The sequence below is a fragment of the Caretta caretta genome, chromosome 21 (assembly GCF_965140235.1).
Source record: "Caretta caretta isolate rCarCar2 chromosome 21, rCarCar1.hap1, whole genome shotgun sequence".
Lineage (NCBI taxonomy): Eukaryota > Metazoa > Chordata > Testudines > Cheloniidae > Caretta > Caretta caretta.
The window spans coordinates 5,735,443-5,754,452 of NC_134226.1; the positions used below are offsets into that span (position 1 = coordinate 5,735,443).

The window sequence follows — 19,010 nt, forward strand, 5'->3', positions numbered from 1 at the left end:
CACTCATATTTTACCTTGTGAGAGTTATCATATGGTCAGGACCCACCTTTTTGGGTAGTGAAGACAGGGCCTTGGTGTGACGCCCCTTTAGCATAAATGTGACTCAGGCCCTGTGACTTCTTTCTCTGTGTCATCAGTTTCAAGTGCAGCAAGACGACGCATTCAAGTGACTGGTGAGGTTGGAGGATCCATCACTATAAAGTGTCCCGCGAAGGACATTTCCAGGCGAAAATTCTGGTGCAGGGAGCTCGAGACAGGGATCTGTGTCACCATCGTCTCCACCTCTCCATACATCAATGAGAATTACAGGAATAGAATATCCGTCACTGAGGGGCCTCGGGAAGGAATATTTCAAATTACAATCACAAGGCTGGAAAAGGAGGACGCTGGGCTGTACACGTGTGGGACAGGAAATCAAAACGACAGAGGCAGTGGAAGGACCCTCCAAGTGGAGCTGGAGGTTTCCAATGGTACGGGATCACTCCACAGTCACTCTGTACAGTATATCTCCCTCTGCCGTGCAGTATCACTCTGACGGTATGGTGTCACTGCTAATCCAGTGTCACTCTGTACAGTATCATTGCCGACACAGTGCCACGGAGGCGATGTGAGCACTCTGTACAGTAGCCCTCTGGTTGCACAGCGTCACTGGTGACACACCACCACTCTGGGCAGTACCTCTTACAGTCTAGCTTTAGTAATGAAAATTGGATTGTGACTTTTTAGAATGTGCTCTAGAACACATCTGGTTCTGTTCCGCGCAGGGAGCGCTCCACCCAGAACGGGCACGTTGTCTGCTGAACCCCTGGGACATGAGAGACCTATTGTGGTATCAGAAGAGTCTGGCAGCAAAGGCCCTGACACTCAAGGTGAGGTTTGCTGCATCCCTCTCTGTAGCCCCACGGGAGGCGAGGGAAGGGAATTGGCACTAACTGGTCCCCATCTCTCCCTTAGGGTGCGGGAGGTCTCTCAAGTTCACACTAATATGGTGATGCACGTGGGAATTGTATGCCATAGCTGCCTGGGCTGTGAGTGTTTGGAAGCTTTCAGGGCACCTTTCACCAGCACTAGATTCACTACTTTATAATTATCTGTCTAATCTAGGAATTTATCTGCTTCCCCCTCATCATTGTGGTATCAGAGCGCCTCACACTTGTCAATGGTTTTTATCCTCACAGCCTCCCGGTGAGGTAGAAGTATCCTCCCTACTTGACAGATGGGGATCTGAGTCCCAAGGTAGTCTAAGTGACTTGCCCATGCTCACACAGGAAGTCTGTGGCAGACTCAAATCTCCTGAGCCCCAGTCCACTGATTTCCCTGTGAGATTGTCTTTCCTCTCGAAAAGAAAATCATCAACAAATCCTAAATATCGAGGCATTTATTTTTGAATGTTCCCATCAAGATTAAGCCTCTGAGGACTCAACAAGTTGTTGTCGTTTTTTGTTACTCTCTCTGACTATATTTATAAACACGTGGCAGCTGCCACTGCTAATATACTCAGAAAACCAGGCTCCTGGATCTTAGTTAATAGGGCGTTAGATCTTCCCATGGGTGAGTGCACAGGCACGAAGGTCAGACAATGTTGTGTGACACACATCCCTTCTTCTCGTTCTTTTTGCCTTCCCTTTTAGGAGTGGGTCTTGTTTCCTCCATTCCTTTCCCTGGGGCTGTTGGCTTGTATTGCCAGAACTAGGACAGTATGGACCTGGCTGTGCTATAATGGTTATATTCAGCGTGAGTCTTGATTTGGCTTTCGGTTAGACTGGAGTATGGAGTGACTGCATCAAAATCAGTGGAGTTGTTAGAGACCCCAGGGCATGGCCACTAGTTAAGTCAAGGGGATGGAACGCCATAAGGGTTGAGGAATTCTCCCTGCTGAAGGCCTAAGGGCTTCTTCTTAACCCCCCTTAATAGAATTCAGGCCTGGCTGGTTTGAGTAAGCTCTTTTGCTCTTAAAACAATGTTGCAGCTGCAGATAATGCCTTATAGTGTGAGGTTTGCTGACGCCAAGTTAAAAATAATAGGAGATAGTTACAAGGCCAGGCAGGATGTGCTGGTTGTTTAAGTTGCTAGAAATGCTTGTTAGAGGTTGCAGGAAATAAACATTGTTGTAACCCATATAAGGAAGGCAAAGTATTTGTGCAAAGTTTTAATTGGCTGATGTGTAGTGCAGTAGCATTAAGAAATATAAAAGTGTGTGTAATGACCTGCTCTGATGTGCAGGATTTAAAATTCTATTCTCCCTGTACCTTGTTTGCAGCTGCAAATAAACTTTTCTGCTTCTCCACCCCGTTGTGATTATTAAGTAAAACACACCGGGTAACAAACCCCTGCTGTTGTTTTGCCTCTCAGCACTGGGTGCTGGCAACAGCTTTTGGCGTTTTTGGGTGGGCAACAAGGCTGCAATTTAGCCTTGCCCAAATCCATTCTGGAGGTCAAGGATTGCAGCAACAACCGACGCCCAGCACGCACCGGTAAGTTCATCGGGGGGCGCAGAGGAGACGCAGTTTAATCAACCCCGAAGGGCACAATGGTGCAACGCACTCACATAGTAAAAAAGCAGCTGCAGGCAACGGTGGGGAACCGGTCCCTTAAATAAGGTAAAAACCTTTTAAAATCCAAATTGTATGCTCTGTTGAAACCTAAAAACGCCCAAAGTTACCCTGTAGATATGGGACAAAAACAAAGCACGGGAGGTAGGAGGTACGTGCACGCCCCTAAAGTGTATTTTAGTAAATTAAAAGGTATTTAAATCAAATCCAATAACTAAGGGTAAATTAAAGCAATTTTGTATAGTTAACTGGTGTCAGTACCAATTAAAAAACCAAAAACAGTGGCCTCCCAAAAAATCATTAAATCATTATACAATCCTCCAGTTACTCCTGTTCTGTCGGCAAACAAAAAAGTAAACTAAGCATTCGTATGCTTACTTGTTTATAACCTTGTGGTCTTGTACTAATATTTTACAATGCTGTAATTTAACCCCGATTGGCCCGGTAGCAATTAATGTCAGTCCCTGGACCCCCACCCCAAATGTAATGGCAGATCCGGTGTCTCTTCAGCCCTTACACCCACACAGAGTGAGGCTCCTTCGGCCCTTACACCCACACAGAGCGAGGCTCAAAATAAAATTCCTAGTGAAGCTCATAGTAAGGTTCAAGCTCCATCTGCTGAACTATACCTGTTACTTACCAAAACTAAAATCGCCCGTAATGCAATAGAAAGAACAAGCTGCTCTTACTATGCAGGTCTATACTCATGCACCTTTTAATCCTATAGACCTGGCCGCTTTCAAAGCACAGGCTGGAGAATTTTCTACCAACCCAAGCAAGTTTGTATCGGTTTTTAAAAAATGTCTTAGCAGCTACAAGCCAGACCGGGATAATTGTAATGTCCTTCTGCAAACATTATTAACTAAGGTTAAACAAAAACAGGTCAAAGCTAAAGCAAAAAAAAAAAGCAAAAAAGCAATATAACCAAAACTGTAACAATATCCCGATCCCAAATAATCAAGTTCCTATAAAAAAATCCTAAATAAAACCCAAATAACAATCAGGCTATAACCCACCTTACCTCCTATAAAAAGCTGCTACTGTATGGACTCCGTCATGCAGCTGTCAGACGGAATAATTAAACTAAACCATATAAAGTAGCGCAAAACTCCAAAAAAAGCCCTAAAGCCTTTTTACAGCGCATTGAAAACACAATCCAACAGTATACCAATGCAAATCCTAATAATCCGCAAACTAAAGCAATTATTAAAAAAATATTTACAAGCAGGGCAGCCCCTGACATTAAAAAAAAGCTACAAAAAAAAATTTAATAAGTATAACCATGGCACAAATTTTAAAAACAACAAATCAAGTATATAGTTTAAAAAAAAGTAAAAAAAAAAAAAAAAGTAAAATTAATAGTAGCGGCAGTGCAGGCAGGCACCAAAAACAAACAAACAAAAAAAAAAGGGGGCCGTGGACGCAAACGTCCAGGCCCACAAAAAAGAACAACTGGGGCGCAATCAGTGTGCCCTGTATCAGCAAAAAAAACACTAAAAAAATAAGTGCCCAAACAAAAAAAAAAAAGGAGGGGTACCTCTATAATAGCAATAAAAAAACAAAAATAGGGGTGTCAAAAAAACCAAATCATCCTACCCCTGGAACCCTGAGTAAAAATGCGGGTAAAAAATAAAAAAATAGATTTTTTAGTAAACTCTAAAGCGGCACAAACTGCTATAAATCAACCCCTTCAGTTGCCAGTAGCAAACTCCCTCACTATAACAAAAGCCACAGGCAAAGATACCAAGCAAAGCTCTTAAAAAACCCTGAGGTCACGCTGCAGCCTTGTCCATCCCTTAACCCTGCCACCCTCTTACCAAAAACTAAAAAACAAAAACATAACTGTTTAAAAATCATAAATGCCCAATATTCTAGCTGCCCAAACTTAAGAAATGTGCCCCTCCCAAATGCAAATTATAAGTGATACACTAATAGTAGCAGCATAGTAATAAATAAACAAAAAAAGGCAAGTTATGCTATCATCACCCTCAATAACACCGTAAAAGCTAAAAGTTTGCCCGCTAAAACCTCTGCCCAATTGGCTGAGCTAGTGGCCCTAACCCGTGCACTCGAACTGCCTAAAAAAAAACCAAGTCAATATTTTCACTAATTCCAAATATGCTTTTAGTGTGCTGCATGCTCATGCTGGCCTGTAAGAACAAAAAAAAGAAAATGCTGACAGCCCAAGGCTCTCCAGTCAAGTACGGGCCCCAAATTCTCCAGCTTCTAACGGCAGCTCCCTTTCAAAGTGGCAGTGGCACACTATAAGGCCCATCCAAAAAAAAAAAAATCAAAATATAACCAGGGGTAATGCCAGGGCAAATAAAAAAGCAAAGCATGCTGCCACCCTAATGTCCCCTCAAACTAAAAACACCTATATGCATGCCCTTATCTCATCAGTAAAAAAGCTCCCAACCCCTCAGTATTCTAAAAAAACAAAACAGCTAGCTAACAAACTTAGTCTCCAGAAAAAGGGAGGAATGGCTTCATTCCCTAAAAAAAAAAGTCCACTTACGAAAGGGCCTAATTCTGCCAGTATTACAAAAATTACATCAAACCACTCATGCTGGCAGAAAGGCACTTATCCAACTAATAAAAAAGTACTTCATAACCTCCAAACTCAAACCCCTGGCTGCCCAGGTACAGGCAAAATGCCTAGTTTGTCAAAAAAATAACCCCCAACCAAAACACCCAGTACCACCAGCGGCCCTGGAACCCACTCCAGGCCCCGGACGGGTGTGGCAAATAAACTTTACTAAGTTTCCCCGAACCCAAGCGTTCAAGTATCTCCTTGTCATAGTAAATAAATTCAGCAAATGGCCAAAAGCCTTTCCATGTCACAATTGCACTGCCAAAACCGTGGCTCTCAAGTTTGTTAAGGAGATTATTCCTCACTTTAAACTTCCCCAGTAAATAAAATCTAACAATAAAACACACTTCACATCAAAAATCATCCAAAGCATCGCAAACGCCTTACAAATTCCCTAAAAACTCCATACACCCTAAAAACCGCAAGCCAGTGGGGTAGTAAAGCAAACCAATCAAACCCTTAAGCAACATCTCTCAAAAGTATGCCAAAAGGCCTCCCTACGGTGGCCTGATGCCCTGCCCCTAGTTCTGCTCCGCATCCGAGCTCTCCCAAAAAAATAAATTAAAGCTCAGTCCCTTTAAAATTATGTTTAAAAGGGCATGGCCTATAAATAGTACACCGGTTGTGTCAAAAAAAAATAAAAATTAAGAACTAAATTTCTGTCTCAGTATATGTGTTCTCTGTCTGCTGTTCTTTTGTCTCTTCACAGGTATACTAAAAATTCCCAGCCTCTATCCTTAAACTCACCCATCCACTCCCTGCAGCCTGGTAATTCAGTGCTTGTACGTACCTGGAAAGACGAGCCCCTCCAAAAAAAGTAAAAAAAACCCTATACCGTCCTGCTGGTCTCCCACACGGCAGCAAAAGTCAAAAACCACAAAAATTAAATTCATTATACCCGGCTGAAAGCGGTGTCAAACCCCCCCCCCCCCCAGGCTAAAAAGTAAACCGTGCATTCAGCCCCCTCCACTAAAAATCTTAAACTAAAATTACTATTTAAACAGCAGCCCGCCAAAAAGGCAAAAAAATAGATGGAAAAGTATATTTTATTCCCTCTCTTGGCCATGTGCCCAACTGGTACGGCTGTTTCAGGCATTGTACCCGTAAATACCTGGCTGGCACTAGCCCAAAGTGCAGTAAACGCAACATCGTTCTCAAAAAACCTTATTCTCAAAAACTAAGGCAGCAGCTCTGGCCTTTTCCTTAGTTAATATTCCTGGGCTTGTGGTGCATAATTATCACGCAATAAAGCACCTTGTCTGCACGGTGGCAAAGGCCATTAAGTTAACCTCAACCGTCCTGGCCCAACTCTCACATAAGTTAAAAAAAATACCTCAGGGTATGCTACAAAACAGGCTGGCTGTAAACTATTTGCTTCTACGCCATGGTCACCTATGCCAAAAGTTTGCAGGCATGTGTTGCTTTAATATAACAAATGCAAGGCCATCCGTAAAAGCTAATTTACAATGCCTAAAGCAGCTAATAAAGGGCATTCATCAACAAGCTAAAAAAAATTGGCTAGGCTCTCTACTTTCTAGTTGGGGCCTTTCCCCGTGGCTAAGTAAGTTCTTTAGCCTATTATTTAAGTTTTTTTTCCCTGTATTAATCATGTTATGTTTACTGTGTTATATGTGGTCCTGTATAAAAATGCTTATTTTGCATAGTTTTAAAAATTTTAATTTTATGCATAGCCCGCTAGTAAATAAATAAAAATAAAAAAACTCAAGCAATAAAAATAAGTATTCTCAAAAGAGGGAATTGTTGGAGTCCCCAGGGCATGGCCACTAGTTCAGTTGAGGGGATGAAAGGCCATAAGGGTCGAGGAAGTCTCTCTGCTGAAGGCCTAAGGGCTTCTTCTCAACCCCCCTTAATAGAATTCAGGCCTGGCTGGTTTGAGTAAGCTCTTTTGCTCTTAAAACAATGTTGCAGCCGCAGATAATGCCTCATAGTGTGAAGTTTGCTGACGCCAAGTTAAAATAATAGGAGATTGTTACAAGGCCAGACAAAATGTGCTGGTTGTTTAAGTTGCTAAAAATGCTTGTTAACGGTTGCAAAAAATAAACATTGTTGTAACCCATATAAGGAAGGCATATAAAGAAGGCAGAGTATTTGTGTAAAGTTTTAATTGGCTGATGTGTAGTGCAGTAGCATTAAGGAATAAAAAAGTGTGTGTAATGACCTGCTCTGATGTGCAGGATTTGAGATTCTATTCTCCCTGTACCTTGTTTGCAGCTGCAAATAAACTTTTCTGCTTCTCCACCCCGTTGTGATTATTAAGTAAAACACACCAGGTAACGAACCCCTGCTGTTGTTTTGCCTCTCGGCACTGGGTGCCGGCAACAGAGTCATATCTGTGTACAGTGGGTGTAAGGGAGAGGCAGTGTGGCCTAATGAATAGGGCATTGGATTGGGGCTTGGGAAACCTGAGGCAGGTCTTCAGCTGGTGCATGATCAGTTATGCCAGCTGTAGATCTGCCCCTCTGGTTCTTTTCCCAGCTCCACCACTCGCTTACTGGGTGACTTTGGACAAGTCACTTCATCTGTATCTCAACCTCCCCAGCTGTAAAATGGGGATAACAACATTGACTTCTTTTGTAACATGTTCTCAGCTCTAAAGAACATATATTTTTAATGAGAGGTAAGTATGTTAATTATTATTATTATTAATTATCCCTCCATATTAACAATGGGGATGGTGGGGTTTTTTAAACAACCTTCAAAACATAAAAGATCTTTAAGCTTAAAAAGGGAAAGCTGCTGTCTAAAATTTATCCCCAGGAGTCATCATAAATCCTGACCACAAACTGACTCTGTTGGCTTGAGTAGTCAGGAGCTTTGTTAAACGCTCCGCAGAATTCCTGCATTTTAGGTGCTCAGATGCACTGGTTCTCCTGTGACTCGCCTTAAAATTTTCACAGTACCTAAGAGCGCTGACTTCTGGAGGTCACTGATCAGGATGTATTGCACTCCTAACGTATTCCTGAGCTGCTCATGCATACCCTTAGTGATTGCTCCGAGTGCTCCAATAATCTCTGGGACTGTCTTTGTTCTAGTTTCCCATAATCATTCCACTTCATGGGAAAGTTCTTCAAACCTCGCTATCTTCTCTTGTTTCTTTTTCTCTGCTTTTTTGCTGGTATGACCATATTAATTATCATCGCCTTATTGGTCTTCTTTTCTACACCACCTATGTTCAGCCCGTTTGCCTGCTCTGTTCTGTCTGTGCCAATGGCCTGAGTCCATAAAATTTTAGCCTCTTAATTCTCAAGAGGGTTTTCAACTTGGTGGTCATAATATTGCATAGGGTGTTTAAATCTGCACTTGCCACAGAGGCTCCAATGCAGACCCTTGGCAAGGTCATTGTGTCTGTCCATATATTCTCTCCCAGCCAGGCTTCAGCCTATTATATTATTAATTAATGATGAATGATTAATTATTATTATATGAGAGCAGAACCATGTCCGCTATGTTCTAGAATCTAGATTTTTTGCAGCAAATGTCTATTTGTCATGGATCATCAGTAATATCCTTCAAAGATAGTGACTAGCTCCAGTCTTACAATTAGCATCTTTGATCCTCAGGGCCAAAGAAAGGCTAACTCCTAACCTCAGTTATGTCCACCTACCGAATACAGTATGAGGAAATGAGAGCAGAATATTGCTCAAGAGCTTTACAATTTAGAAGACAAAAAGCCCACGCCAAGTTTGGGTCTCACTCATATTGGTGTAAATCCACGTAACTCCACTGAAGTCAATGGAGTGTCTCCAGATTAATATACGTGTGAGATCAGCATTTGCCCCTCATACTCATCCCTAGTTTTGATTATGAAACTTGCTTTATTGGAAAAGTTACACATGTTCAAGAATGGGAAATGTAGCAACAGTTCATTTTAATATGCTTTCCCCCAGGAGTCACACAACCACAGATGACTAATGGAACATGGGCAAAATATACCTCCTATGCTGCGCCTGGCATCAAATTCCCTGAAGGTACAATAATCATGCCTGCAGCCGTCACTGGCAGCATTGTTACCTTTGCAGAGACTGGAAGTATAACAAAAGGGATTCCAAAGAGTTCCAGGACAATCAGCTATGCAAATCCCAGGCATACAAATCGGTGAGTTCCACAAACTTTCCCCCTCAGGGATTTTCCAGCATGAACTCTCCCCTAGATCATTTCATTTCCTCTCAAGCTTACAAATACTGCCGGGTCAACCAAGCTGTTTGTGTGAGGAGTGGATCTGCATGTCAGAACTGGCAGTGAAACCACTTCCCCCTTTGACTCATTATTTTCCAGCCTCTTGAGAAGCAATTATGGGAATGATGTCTTTCAAATCCTGATACCAATTCTCCTGATGATGCTGCTGCTTGTGGCTTCTATGATAATTGTTAGAAAACAGCTACGAGGGAAGAAAGGTAAGAGAAAGGTCACATACTTCTTATACCAGTCTGTGGTACCTGCCACTCTGTGGTAAAAAGAAAGGACAAGACAGTTTCCACAATTGGAGATCTATAATTTCTCTTTGAAAAGGATTGATTTCTGCTTTGGATAAATTCACATAATTCCTTGCCTCTTGCAGAAAATAATGTTTTTATTTTTCACGATGAAAACTGCAAGTAGCTGCAAAAGCAAAACCGTAACATGGATCAAATTCACGAATACTCGTGAAAATAGCTGATATTTGCACAAATATTTTATTCTATTTTATTTTGGTTCTTGTACCACACCTATCACACTTGCACCTATCACATCAAGGGAAAAATTACCAGTCAGCTGGCTTCATTTCTAGAAAAAAAAACAAACAAACCAAACAGCTAGATAGGCAATAAAACAATTTCAGATGAAACATAAAACCTACGTTGTGAACATCCATATCTGATGACTGAGTGTTAGTTGCCATGTCCCGGCCAAATTCCAATTTGACTAATTACATTCTGCCTGCATAAAATTGCCCTACAATTTCAATTCACGATTTTTCGTTTACTTAACCTACTTCATTTGCTCACCTGAATTGTTGTGTTATGTGGCTATATGCCTGCCTTCCATCCCAGAGGGGGCTGCGTTTCAGTGAAGACAGTGTAAGCAACTGGTCATCCATTTTGTGAAGTCTGGTGAACAGAGTCTTTGGCTGTAAGTTGCTGTAGAAGTTATACCAACAGTATAAGTGCTTTAGAGTCTGATTTACATAGGTGCCAACAGGGCACATTTCCACTGGTGGGAGGTGCATGTGCTCAGGACTCTCAAAATCCAGCCATTAGTTTATGTCAGGGTGACTATAGCAAATCACGAAGGCTAAATGTATTTCGTCTGTAGACCGGCTGACTGCCATTGGTTTATAGGTATTACAATCTACATGTCTGGATGTTTTGGAGAAGCAGCTTCCAGTGAAAGCTATGGAATAAATCTGAGGTTGAGCGCGCTCGAACGTGGCCAAGGGCACATTCCAATGGAAAATATCTACAGCGTGTTACCCCGCAGGCTCGAGGGAGCTGACAGGAATGGTAAGTTCACCCACAACTATTCAATCTCTAATTAATTGTTCTTCACCTATGGTCTTTCCAATCTACAGCAGGTGCTCACTCAGGTCAGAGGGCAAGATTCTACTCTCATTTACAACAGTACAATGTTAGTGTAAACCCACTGAAGTCCCTTGAGTTACTTTGCATTTTTACCAGTGCAACTATTCTATTCTATTCTATTCTATTCTATGCAGGTTCTCATATGGGCTAATGCATCTGAGTGCCTCCCAGTAGTGCATTAAACATCACGACCAACATCTGTCACCTGTTGTTTGTTCTGTCATCCTCTCCCCAGGGGGAGAAGCATATGCAGTGCAGGGTCTTGTCTTGGTAGGGTTTTAAGTTTGTTTGTTTTTAAATATACAGATTGCTGTAAATTTACGTTAGAGAAAGCAAGGTCAAAGAAACGCACTTTGCACCTGGAGTGAAAAGGGATGAGGTTTGTGATGGCCCTTAGTTCCCGGAGGAGTTTATTCCACAGTATTGGACCAGTTCCCAAGAAAACTCCGTCTCCTACACGGCCCAGCTTTACCCTTATCATGCTGAAAGCAGACTTGGCCGCACTGTCTAACGTTACTCATGTTACATGCACCACGGGCTGATGGGCGTGTGGGCTGAGAGCTTTCGGGATATGGTTACGGAACTGTCCTCAGACACCCCTGACAATCCCATTCCCTTTGGCTGACGTAACACGCACCTCCACTGTGGTAGTAATGCACTTGGCTACAGTGCAAGATGCTCCCAGGTTCAGCATGAGCCTTGTGATCCTGTCTTGCTCCTTTCCTTCCCTGCCTTTTGTTGGCGACAGGGGGATGCCGGGGGCACAGGGGTGGATTTACAAAAATTGCTGAAGCAAAGTTGCGCAGCTGAACAAACAAGCATCAGTGCCGTGCTAAGGAAAGGGAAAGTGGCAAGTCAAGTAATACCAATGTGTTTATACAGACTGCAGGAACATCCAGATCCAGCAGTTCTCAAACTGTGGGTCGGGACCCCAAAGTGGGTCATGACCCTGTTTTAATGGAGTTGCCAGAGCTGACGTTAGACTTGCTGGGACCTGGGGCTGAAGCCCAAGCCACAGCCTGAGCCCCACCGTCCGGGGCCAAAGCCTGAGTACTTCAGCACTGGGTGGCGCGGCTCAGGTTACAGGCTTCCCACCTCCCCCCACTGAATCTTTGGGTTTTGGCCCCCCACCCCTGCCCTGGATGGTGGGGCTCGGGTGTCCCTCCCCCATCCTGGGGTGGCGGGGCTCAGGCTTTGGTCCCCGCTCTTGGGGTCGTGTAGTAATTTTTTTTGTCAGAAGGGGGTCACGGTGCAATGAAGTTTGAGACCCCCTGAGATAGGCTATAAAGGGCTAGATACCTTACCCAGCTTACCCAGGCAGTGTAACCGTGCAGAGCACGAACAGTTAGGACACAGGATCCGCCTCTGCAACAGACTCAAACCCAAATGGCCTCTATAGGGTAATCCTGGGAAATGAAGCCCGGTCTCCTACATGTTAGGGCAGAGCATTAACCAATAGGCTACTGCAGCCCAAGTTGTTGATCTTAAATTAATTTAGGAGGGACATGTATACACTGTTAGCTAGCAGATACAGACCCAGACTGACTTCCACTCCTTCTTACATTATCTAATCACTTCCTTTCTTAGGTGAAGCCCTAATCAAACAGATACACCTTGCATCAGGCTCTGATGGCCAGCAAACTCAGGCTCTGTCTGATCAACAGAAGGAACAAATTCCAGGACCCACCACTGAGAATTTCAGATCTTGGGGCTGGATGACGCACAGGGAGGCAGGGTGTTAGGTCGGCAAACCATCTGCATAGATCAATTACAGCAGTTGGAAACACACAGGAAGCCAGTGAAGCCTTTGTAGAGCTGGGCTAATGTGTTCCAAGTGGCACACTACTGTAGAACTGGGCAGACTTGCTCTGCACCAGCTGGGGCTTGTGTGCAAAGGCTAGACATGCGTGAGCAAGGGACCCTCCAGGGCCAGCCTTAGGGAAAATGGCACCAGGTTAAACTTGTATTTTGGTGCCCCTGACCCCCTACCCATTGGCCTCAGGCCCCACTGCCTCCCCTCACACATTGCTCCAAGCTCCCTTCTGCAGCTTTGCACCCCAGGCCTGCCTCACTCCTTGCTTTTTGACCATGGCATTCCCCTGACCACAGTGCTCACCCATAAGGCCAGCCCTGAGACCATCAAATACTGAAAACATTCCTGATGTGACCCTATTGCTGCAGCAAGCTGGATGAGACAACCCTGTGCTGATGGCCCAAACTAAAAACCTTGGGTGTTCATGTTGACTGAAAGAGCTGCTGGTGGGGGTGAAAAGGGAAATAGAGTGAAATGTGTCAGCAGTCAGGTTGGACTCCCAACTCTGAGCCATTATAGGAAGTTGCTGCTTACTACATGGTTGCTTTGTTCAGCAGGACTTCAGTAGTGAGCCTCATACTTGAGCTGAGAACTAGCACGAAAGAACTATAAGCGTGGGCTGCTAGGAAATCCAGTTATTAGGTAGCTGAGCTTAGATCACCAAGCCATTTCCCATGACTGACTCACCCACCACAAGAAAGCAGTAACACGGACACTGTAGGAGGTGTACAAATAGATAAGGAGTCTATTTTAAGGCCTTTCTCTCTCTACCTCTACCACTCCCTCTCCTCTCAGTAGGAATTTCTCTCTGAAGTATGATAAGGCTGATAGTATCATCCACAATTACCTGAGCTGTCAGTTCCTGATGCTATCCAGATGTTTTGGCCTCTCATCAAAGCCATCCCCTTGTCTGAAGCTTTTCCAAGAAGGCATGCAGCAGTTTCTGCATTGCATCACCCACACTGCTCCTTTAGCTGAGAATGATATTTCATTGCGCTGCTCAGAAGCTGCAGAGATGTCAGGAACCCGGCAATCCTTTCCACACATAAAAGAGGTTGGAATGAAGGACACTGCAGTCTGCTATCACTGCAGCCGCTATTCCATTCCATCCAGGGAGATGGAGATTAGAGCTACAGAAGTTGCCATGCATTATGGGACTTTGCATGGTGAATCAGACAGCAAATTCACAGAGAACAGAGTCCTGGCTTAATCAAGTGAAACTCCATTGATTTCAATGAAGTTATAGCCACTTATACTGGCTCTGGATTTGACCCCAGATCTCCTATTAACTGGGACTCAATTTAACAAACCACTCACTGGGCTAAAAATACAGCTCATCTGATTGATTATGTCCAGCCTCTTGTTAGCTAAAGTGTATATTACATTTTTCATACTTTGGGCCCAATCCATCCCTGATGTAACTCCATTGAAGTTACACTACAGGTGAATTTGATCCAACAATGCTAAATTAACAATAAGTTGAAAAAGTTGGGTTAATTTTATTCCCCCCACACCTCTCCCTTTAATGGTCACGTCCTTTCCTGCCTCTGCACTGATTCCAACTGGAAGCAGAAATGGAAGAGCTGAAATACGGCATGAGATTCTTGTGAGATTTCTAGCCCTGATTTTCAGACCCAAAAGGTTTGGACACTTATCCAAATGGAATCTGCCAACCTTTCGGGGTTCACCCAACAGTACATGTAACTTAAATCCACACCTATTAAACCTATTAAACCTTTTCATATTGCTGTGAAGATTACATCCACCTGCAGCAGACAATTATTAACTCCTGAGGATGCCTTCTGAGGGCATGTCTGCTTAATAAAGGGGATAAACAATAACACTTTGCATTCATATAGCCAGGACCCAGTGCTTTATAAAAGCCAGTTACATAAGGCTCCCTTCTCAGGGCATGTTATTCGCCCCTTTTTACAACTGGAGAAACGGGAGCACAGAGAGGCGAAATGATTTGCCCAAGATCCCACAGAGATCAATGGCAGCGTTCAGAATAGAATCTAGGGGTGAGATTTGGTGCTGTGTCTCTAAGAAGCACAGCACAGAACTCACAGGCCAGAGGGAAATGGGGCTTGGGAAGTTTTTGGCAGCTTTAGTATCTTCCCAGGCTGCTCTGAGGGCTGGAGAGGCCTGTCTAGGTTACAGCAACCTCCCTGGGCTGCCTTAATGGGCTGCAGCACTGCCCCAAATCTCCCACTGCAACATACCCCTCCGGCCCTTAGCATGTCCCCTACAATAGGGCTTACGATGGGGTCCTCAGAAGGCAGCCCTGTGGCTGTGTTCTGCAGGGCTGCCTGGCCTGGAGAAAGCATATTTCTCTGGGTATCAAGGCCTAGAACTGCTTCCCATTACCTTGGCTCGTCCTATACCAGGCATGAAGGGGCTGGAGAGACAGGCTGTTATTGTAGATCTTTTGTTCCAGGCGCTAACCATCACATACATTCCCTCTTGTTGAGTTGTTATGGTTAATCTGTATTTCAGGCCCATGGAGAGGGTTCAAGAGAGGGAGAAACAGAGAGACAAAAACCCTCAAAGGGCACTTTCTTTCCTTCATTACTGCAAACTACCCATTAGTAATTCCAACTCGCCTTCCCCTCACCAGCCATCGAGGTGCAATCTGCCCCACATCTCTAAGATATAACAAAAGCTCATCTCTTGGCAGTAACAGAAGGGAAGACAGGTTCATGCTCATACCTCCTTCCTCTCTAGGGGATGACTAGTTCCATTATCCTCTTCTAGAGAAAAGTTCACCAGTCATCAACAACAACAACAAAAAGAGAGAGATAATTTTGGCATGAGATATGGCTGCCCAGTGGTGAGTTCAGTTTATGCAATAAACTGCAACACTAGGAAGTAATTTGCAAGACATGTGACTTAACTGACAATTTATTTTTGTCTGACAGGTTTAACCTTTATAATGCTGCCATTTCTGAGGCGCTAATCAGAGCAATGTCTGAGTGGGTATAAACAGTAGTAGTAATAACATAATAATACCTAGCCCTTACAGAGGGCTTTTCATCTGTAGCTCTCAATGCACGTTACAAGGGAATTCAATGGGGAAACTGAGGCACAGATCTGTATCATGGAAATTAGGGATAGCTTGGTTATCTAGTCCTGGCACAGGAGGCTTATTGACTAGCACAGAGTACATTTTTAAAGAATTTTTTTAGTCTTGTTGAAATGTCCCTAATGACAAGAATGTTATCTTTTCTTAGGGTATTCCACTACCTAATTGATCTCACAGTGAGGCCATTTTCCTGATACCCAGACTCAGTTTCTCTTTTTAAATGTCATCCTCTTCATATAGCCCCTGGGAATGACCGAAATAGGCCCCCGTGTGTGGTAAACTATTAAATAGCGAAACTAGAAAATTGTAATGAACTCAATTAATATAACCGACTCATAAGTATAGGAGTGATACGTTAGCTCTGATAGACATAGTGGCACGGATAGATAATGATTAACATAAAGACTTGTTAGTCTCTAAGGTGCCACAAGTACTGCTTTTCTTTTTGCGGATACAGACGAACACAGCTGCTACGCTGAAACCCAACATAAAGATTGTGACCATGGGTATTTCCAGTGTTAGTTTACAGGAAGGGGTATTATAGGCCCGACTCAACAGGCCAGGCTCTATATTACACTCCCTATTCTTTTGTCCCAGTCAAGCTGGTTACATGTTCATAGTGATACTATGAGAAGACACAGCAGGAAATGCTTTCATCTGGGAAATGCACAGCACTTGCATAATGTACACGACTCAGCCTTTTTTGCTGGCAATAATTGACAGAAGGTGCCAGATAACTGGATGTTCAAGGAGGCTTTTTAAGCATTGGTGAGACAGGTGAGAGACCTGCCTTTTCTGAAAATTGAGGGGCAAGCTGGAAAAATGCAGTTAAATTCGCACGGGGAGTTGTAATTTGTGTCGTCCTTTTTTCTTTTTCTTTGCAGGCTTGGCTATTCAGACAGTCAGTGGATTTTGCCAGGTTTGCAAAACCCTGTAATAGTCACATCATCTTGGAAGGGAGGCAATGTTGCCTATGGGTTAGAACACTGGGGCTGAGATACAGGAGACCTCTGTTCTATTCCCAGCTCTCTCATTAGTCTACTGGGTGACCGTGGGCAAGGCACTTCCCCACTCTGTGCCTCAGTTGCCCCAGCTGTAAAACAGGGATAAGGAGTGACCTCGTTTGCAAAGTGCTTTGACCTCTACTGTTGAAGCATGCTGTATAAACATTATGATGCTCCTGCTGATTACGTGTTTCCAGCCGCCAAGGCACACAAGTGCCAGGAATCTTTACTGAGAGCCAAGAGTTGCTTCAGATTAACTCATTAGATTGTGTTCCCACTGCAGTACAAATTGTCTCGGTGCTCTTAGACCACTTTAAAAAAACAACAGCTAGGGAATAAGCCTCAGGCTCCATTGACTCTGGAGGCAGGCTTTCAGAAGCATCTAGGTCACTTAGGCACACTGGTGTCACTGGCTGTCACTGGGATTTTGTGAGGAAGATTTTCAAAGGCACACATGGCAGTAAGCGGTTGAGCTCCCTAGTAATGCCTTTTAAAATGTGTCAGTGGCCATCTCTGCCTGGGTTCCTCAGTCACGACAGCCTGTGCTACACTTACACGTTTTATGGCATCACTACATTGACGAGAGGTGTGATTTTTTTTTTTTTTGGCCAAAATAGTTTTACCTCTGTGACTCCTCTCAGGGGCAGTGGAACCTGGCAGGGAGCCATTCCTGCCTAAACTCACACCCAGAGCAGGACCCAGAGGGGCTGGAGCAGCTGCCTTGGGGCCCAGGAATAAGCTGTGGAGCAGAGAGTAGGATTTGGCAGGGCTGGAGCAGCTGCCGTGGCACCTGGGACTGGGCTGGGAAGAAGGTCTTGGGCGCCAAAGGATCGGGAGCAGGTACCTTGGCACCTGGGATCAAGCCAGGGAGCAGGGAGGAACCTCTGGGATCCTCCTGCCCATCTGGGAGCACTCCCTCCCCTGCCGAATCTCAGTACTTCCCCTCACACTCCCTTCTGTCCATGCAATCCCTTTTGTGGGCAGTTATTTCAACATAAGGCGACTTTACTGGTATAACCCTTCCTGGCTTATAGGAGTCTGCCGTACAAAAGGCTGAGAATCTATTCCACTACATCTAGTCGTGACGGAGATGAGTAGGCACGCATAGTATTCTTCCCTGCCTCACACCACCTTAGACCCACGGCTAGATTTAATGTTTTATAAAAAGACACTTCTCTCATTACCACCTACTGTCTATGATTTTTTCCTAGGTTCTCATGTACTACATGACTCATATCACTGCAGAGTTGACTTATAAGAGCTGCTGTGACTGCACATTTGCGCATGGATCACCAGGCACAGCTGAGGAGGGACCTGAGGCCCATACAAAGCCGCCTCCAATCGGCACCTGAACCCTACATATCAAAGCATGACTTTGATGCTCTGTAACCACACTGCCCTGCAGAAGCTGGTCTGTATGCTTTCTCCACACAACGTGCTCAGGCTGAGTTTACAAAGGTACAATGGATGTGCTGTGGTTGTTTAAATGTGATTTTTCTAATTTGCGCTGCAGATCTTGGTCTGTACAGATGGTTGCCAAAACATGCAGGTTGAGGCAAACAATTATAAGCAGAGGTAAACTTTCCCCCTCAATATTTATTGACTATGGCTGAAGATTTCTCCTATGCAGAGGGCCAGTGCAGGACCTAAGCACCATTTAAATCCTCAAATTAGGTTAATAGACTGAAGTGTTGTCTAGGTTTGCTCATTGCACAAGAATGGATTTCACCCTATAAGCTCATTGACATTTTGAGATAGCATTAAACTTCATCTTTATTGTTGGCTTGAACTAGGTGAATATAGTTGGTAATCCAGTGCCCAGAAAAAGGAGGAGAATTGTTTTGCAAATTTTCTCATGTTTCATCAAATGCATTTTTGGTGCGAAATTTCTGATCATCTATGAAACTGGCTGGAAAACAGAGGGTTGGTTTTTGGGGTCCCCCCCCCTTTCCAAATACTTTATACATGTTTTTCATTGAAATAAATAAAAATGTTTTGGAGAAAATTTTAGGTGACTGCTTATTGTTATTGAGACTACAGGCCTGATCCCAATTTAACACTGATGTAAATCCATTGATATTAGTGAAGTTATGTTTAATTCCAATGTGTTACCCTTTCTGCTTAAGAATCTGTCCCAATTTATATTCAGTTCCAACACTCCGCTTCCTTCCCCAGGTCTAAAGAAGAACTCTGTATAGCTTGTACCTTCTGCCTTCTACCAGCAGAAATTGGTCCAATAGAAGACTTACCTCATTCAGCGTGTCTCACATTTAATTTATAGCAGTATAAGTGAAATTAGATTCACACCCTAAACTACTATCACAGCCCTAGAGAAGTCCCTCAGTGTATACCCCTACTAGTGTGGTGGGGTTGGGGAGCTTATACTGCTA

At 43.8% G+C, this 19,010-nt stretch overlaps 1 protein-coding gene across 2 annotated transcripts in view; it reads left to right on the forward strand.

Annotated features, from left to right (window-relative positions):
* The window catches only part of FCMR (Fc mu receptor), a 32,725-nt gene extending 14,100 nt beyond the window's left edge, over positions 1–18,625 (forward strand). The window contains exons 2-8 of one of the 2 annotated variants that reach the window (XR_012665682.1): positions 138–470; positions 765–869; positions 9,051–9,258; positions 9,439–9,557; positions 10,482–10,643; positions 15,259–15,364; positions 17,832–18,625. Coding sequence is in view for 1 of the 2 variants with exons in the window: in XM_048826895.2 (XP_048682852.2) it covers positions 138–470; positions 765–869; positions 9,051–9,258; positions 9,439–9,557; positions 10,482–10,643; positions 17,832–17,878 (974 nt within the window). In the remaining variant the exon portion in view is untranslated. The remainder of the gene's footprint in view (positions 1–137; positions 471–764; positions 870–9,050; positions 9,259–9,438; positions 9,558–10,481; positions 10,644–15,258; positions 15,365–17,831) is intronic. The other variant, XM_048826895.2, reaches the window with a different exon arrangement.
* The last annotated feature ends 385 nt before the right edge of the window (positions 18,626–19,010 follow it).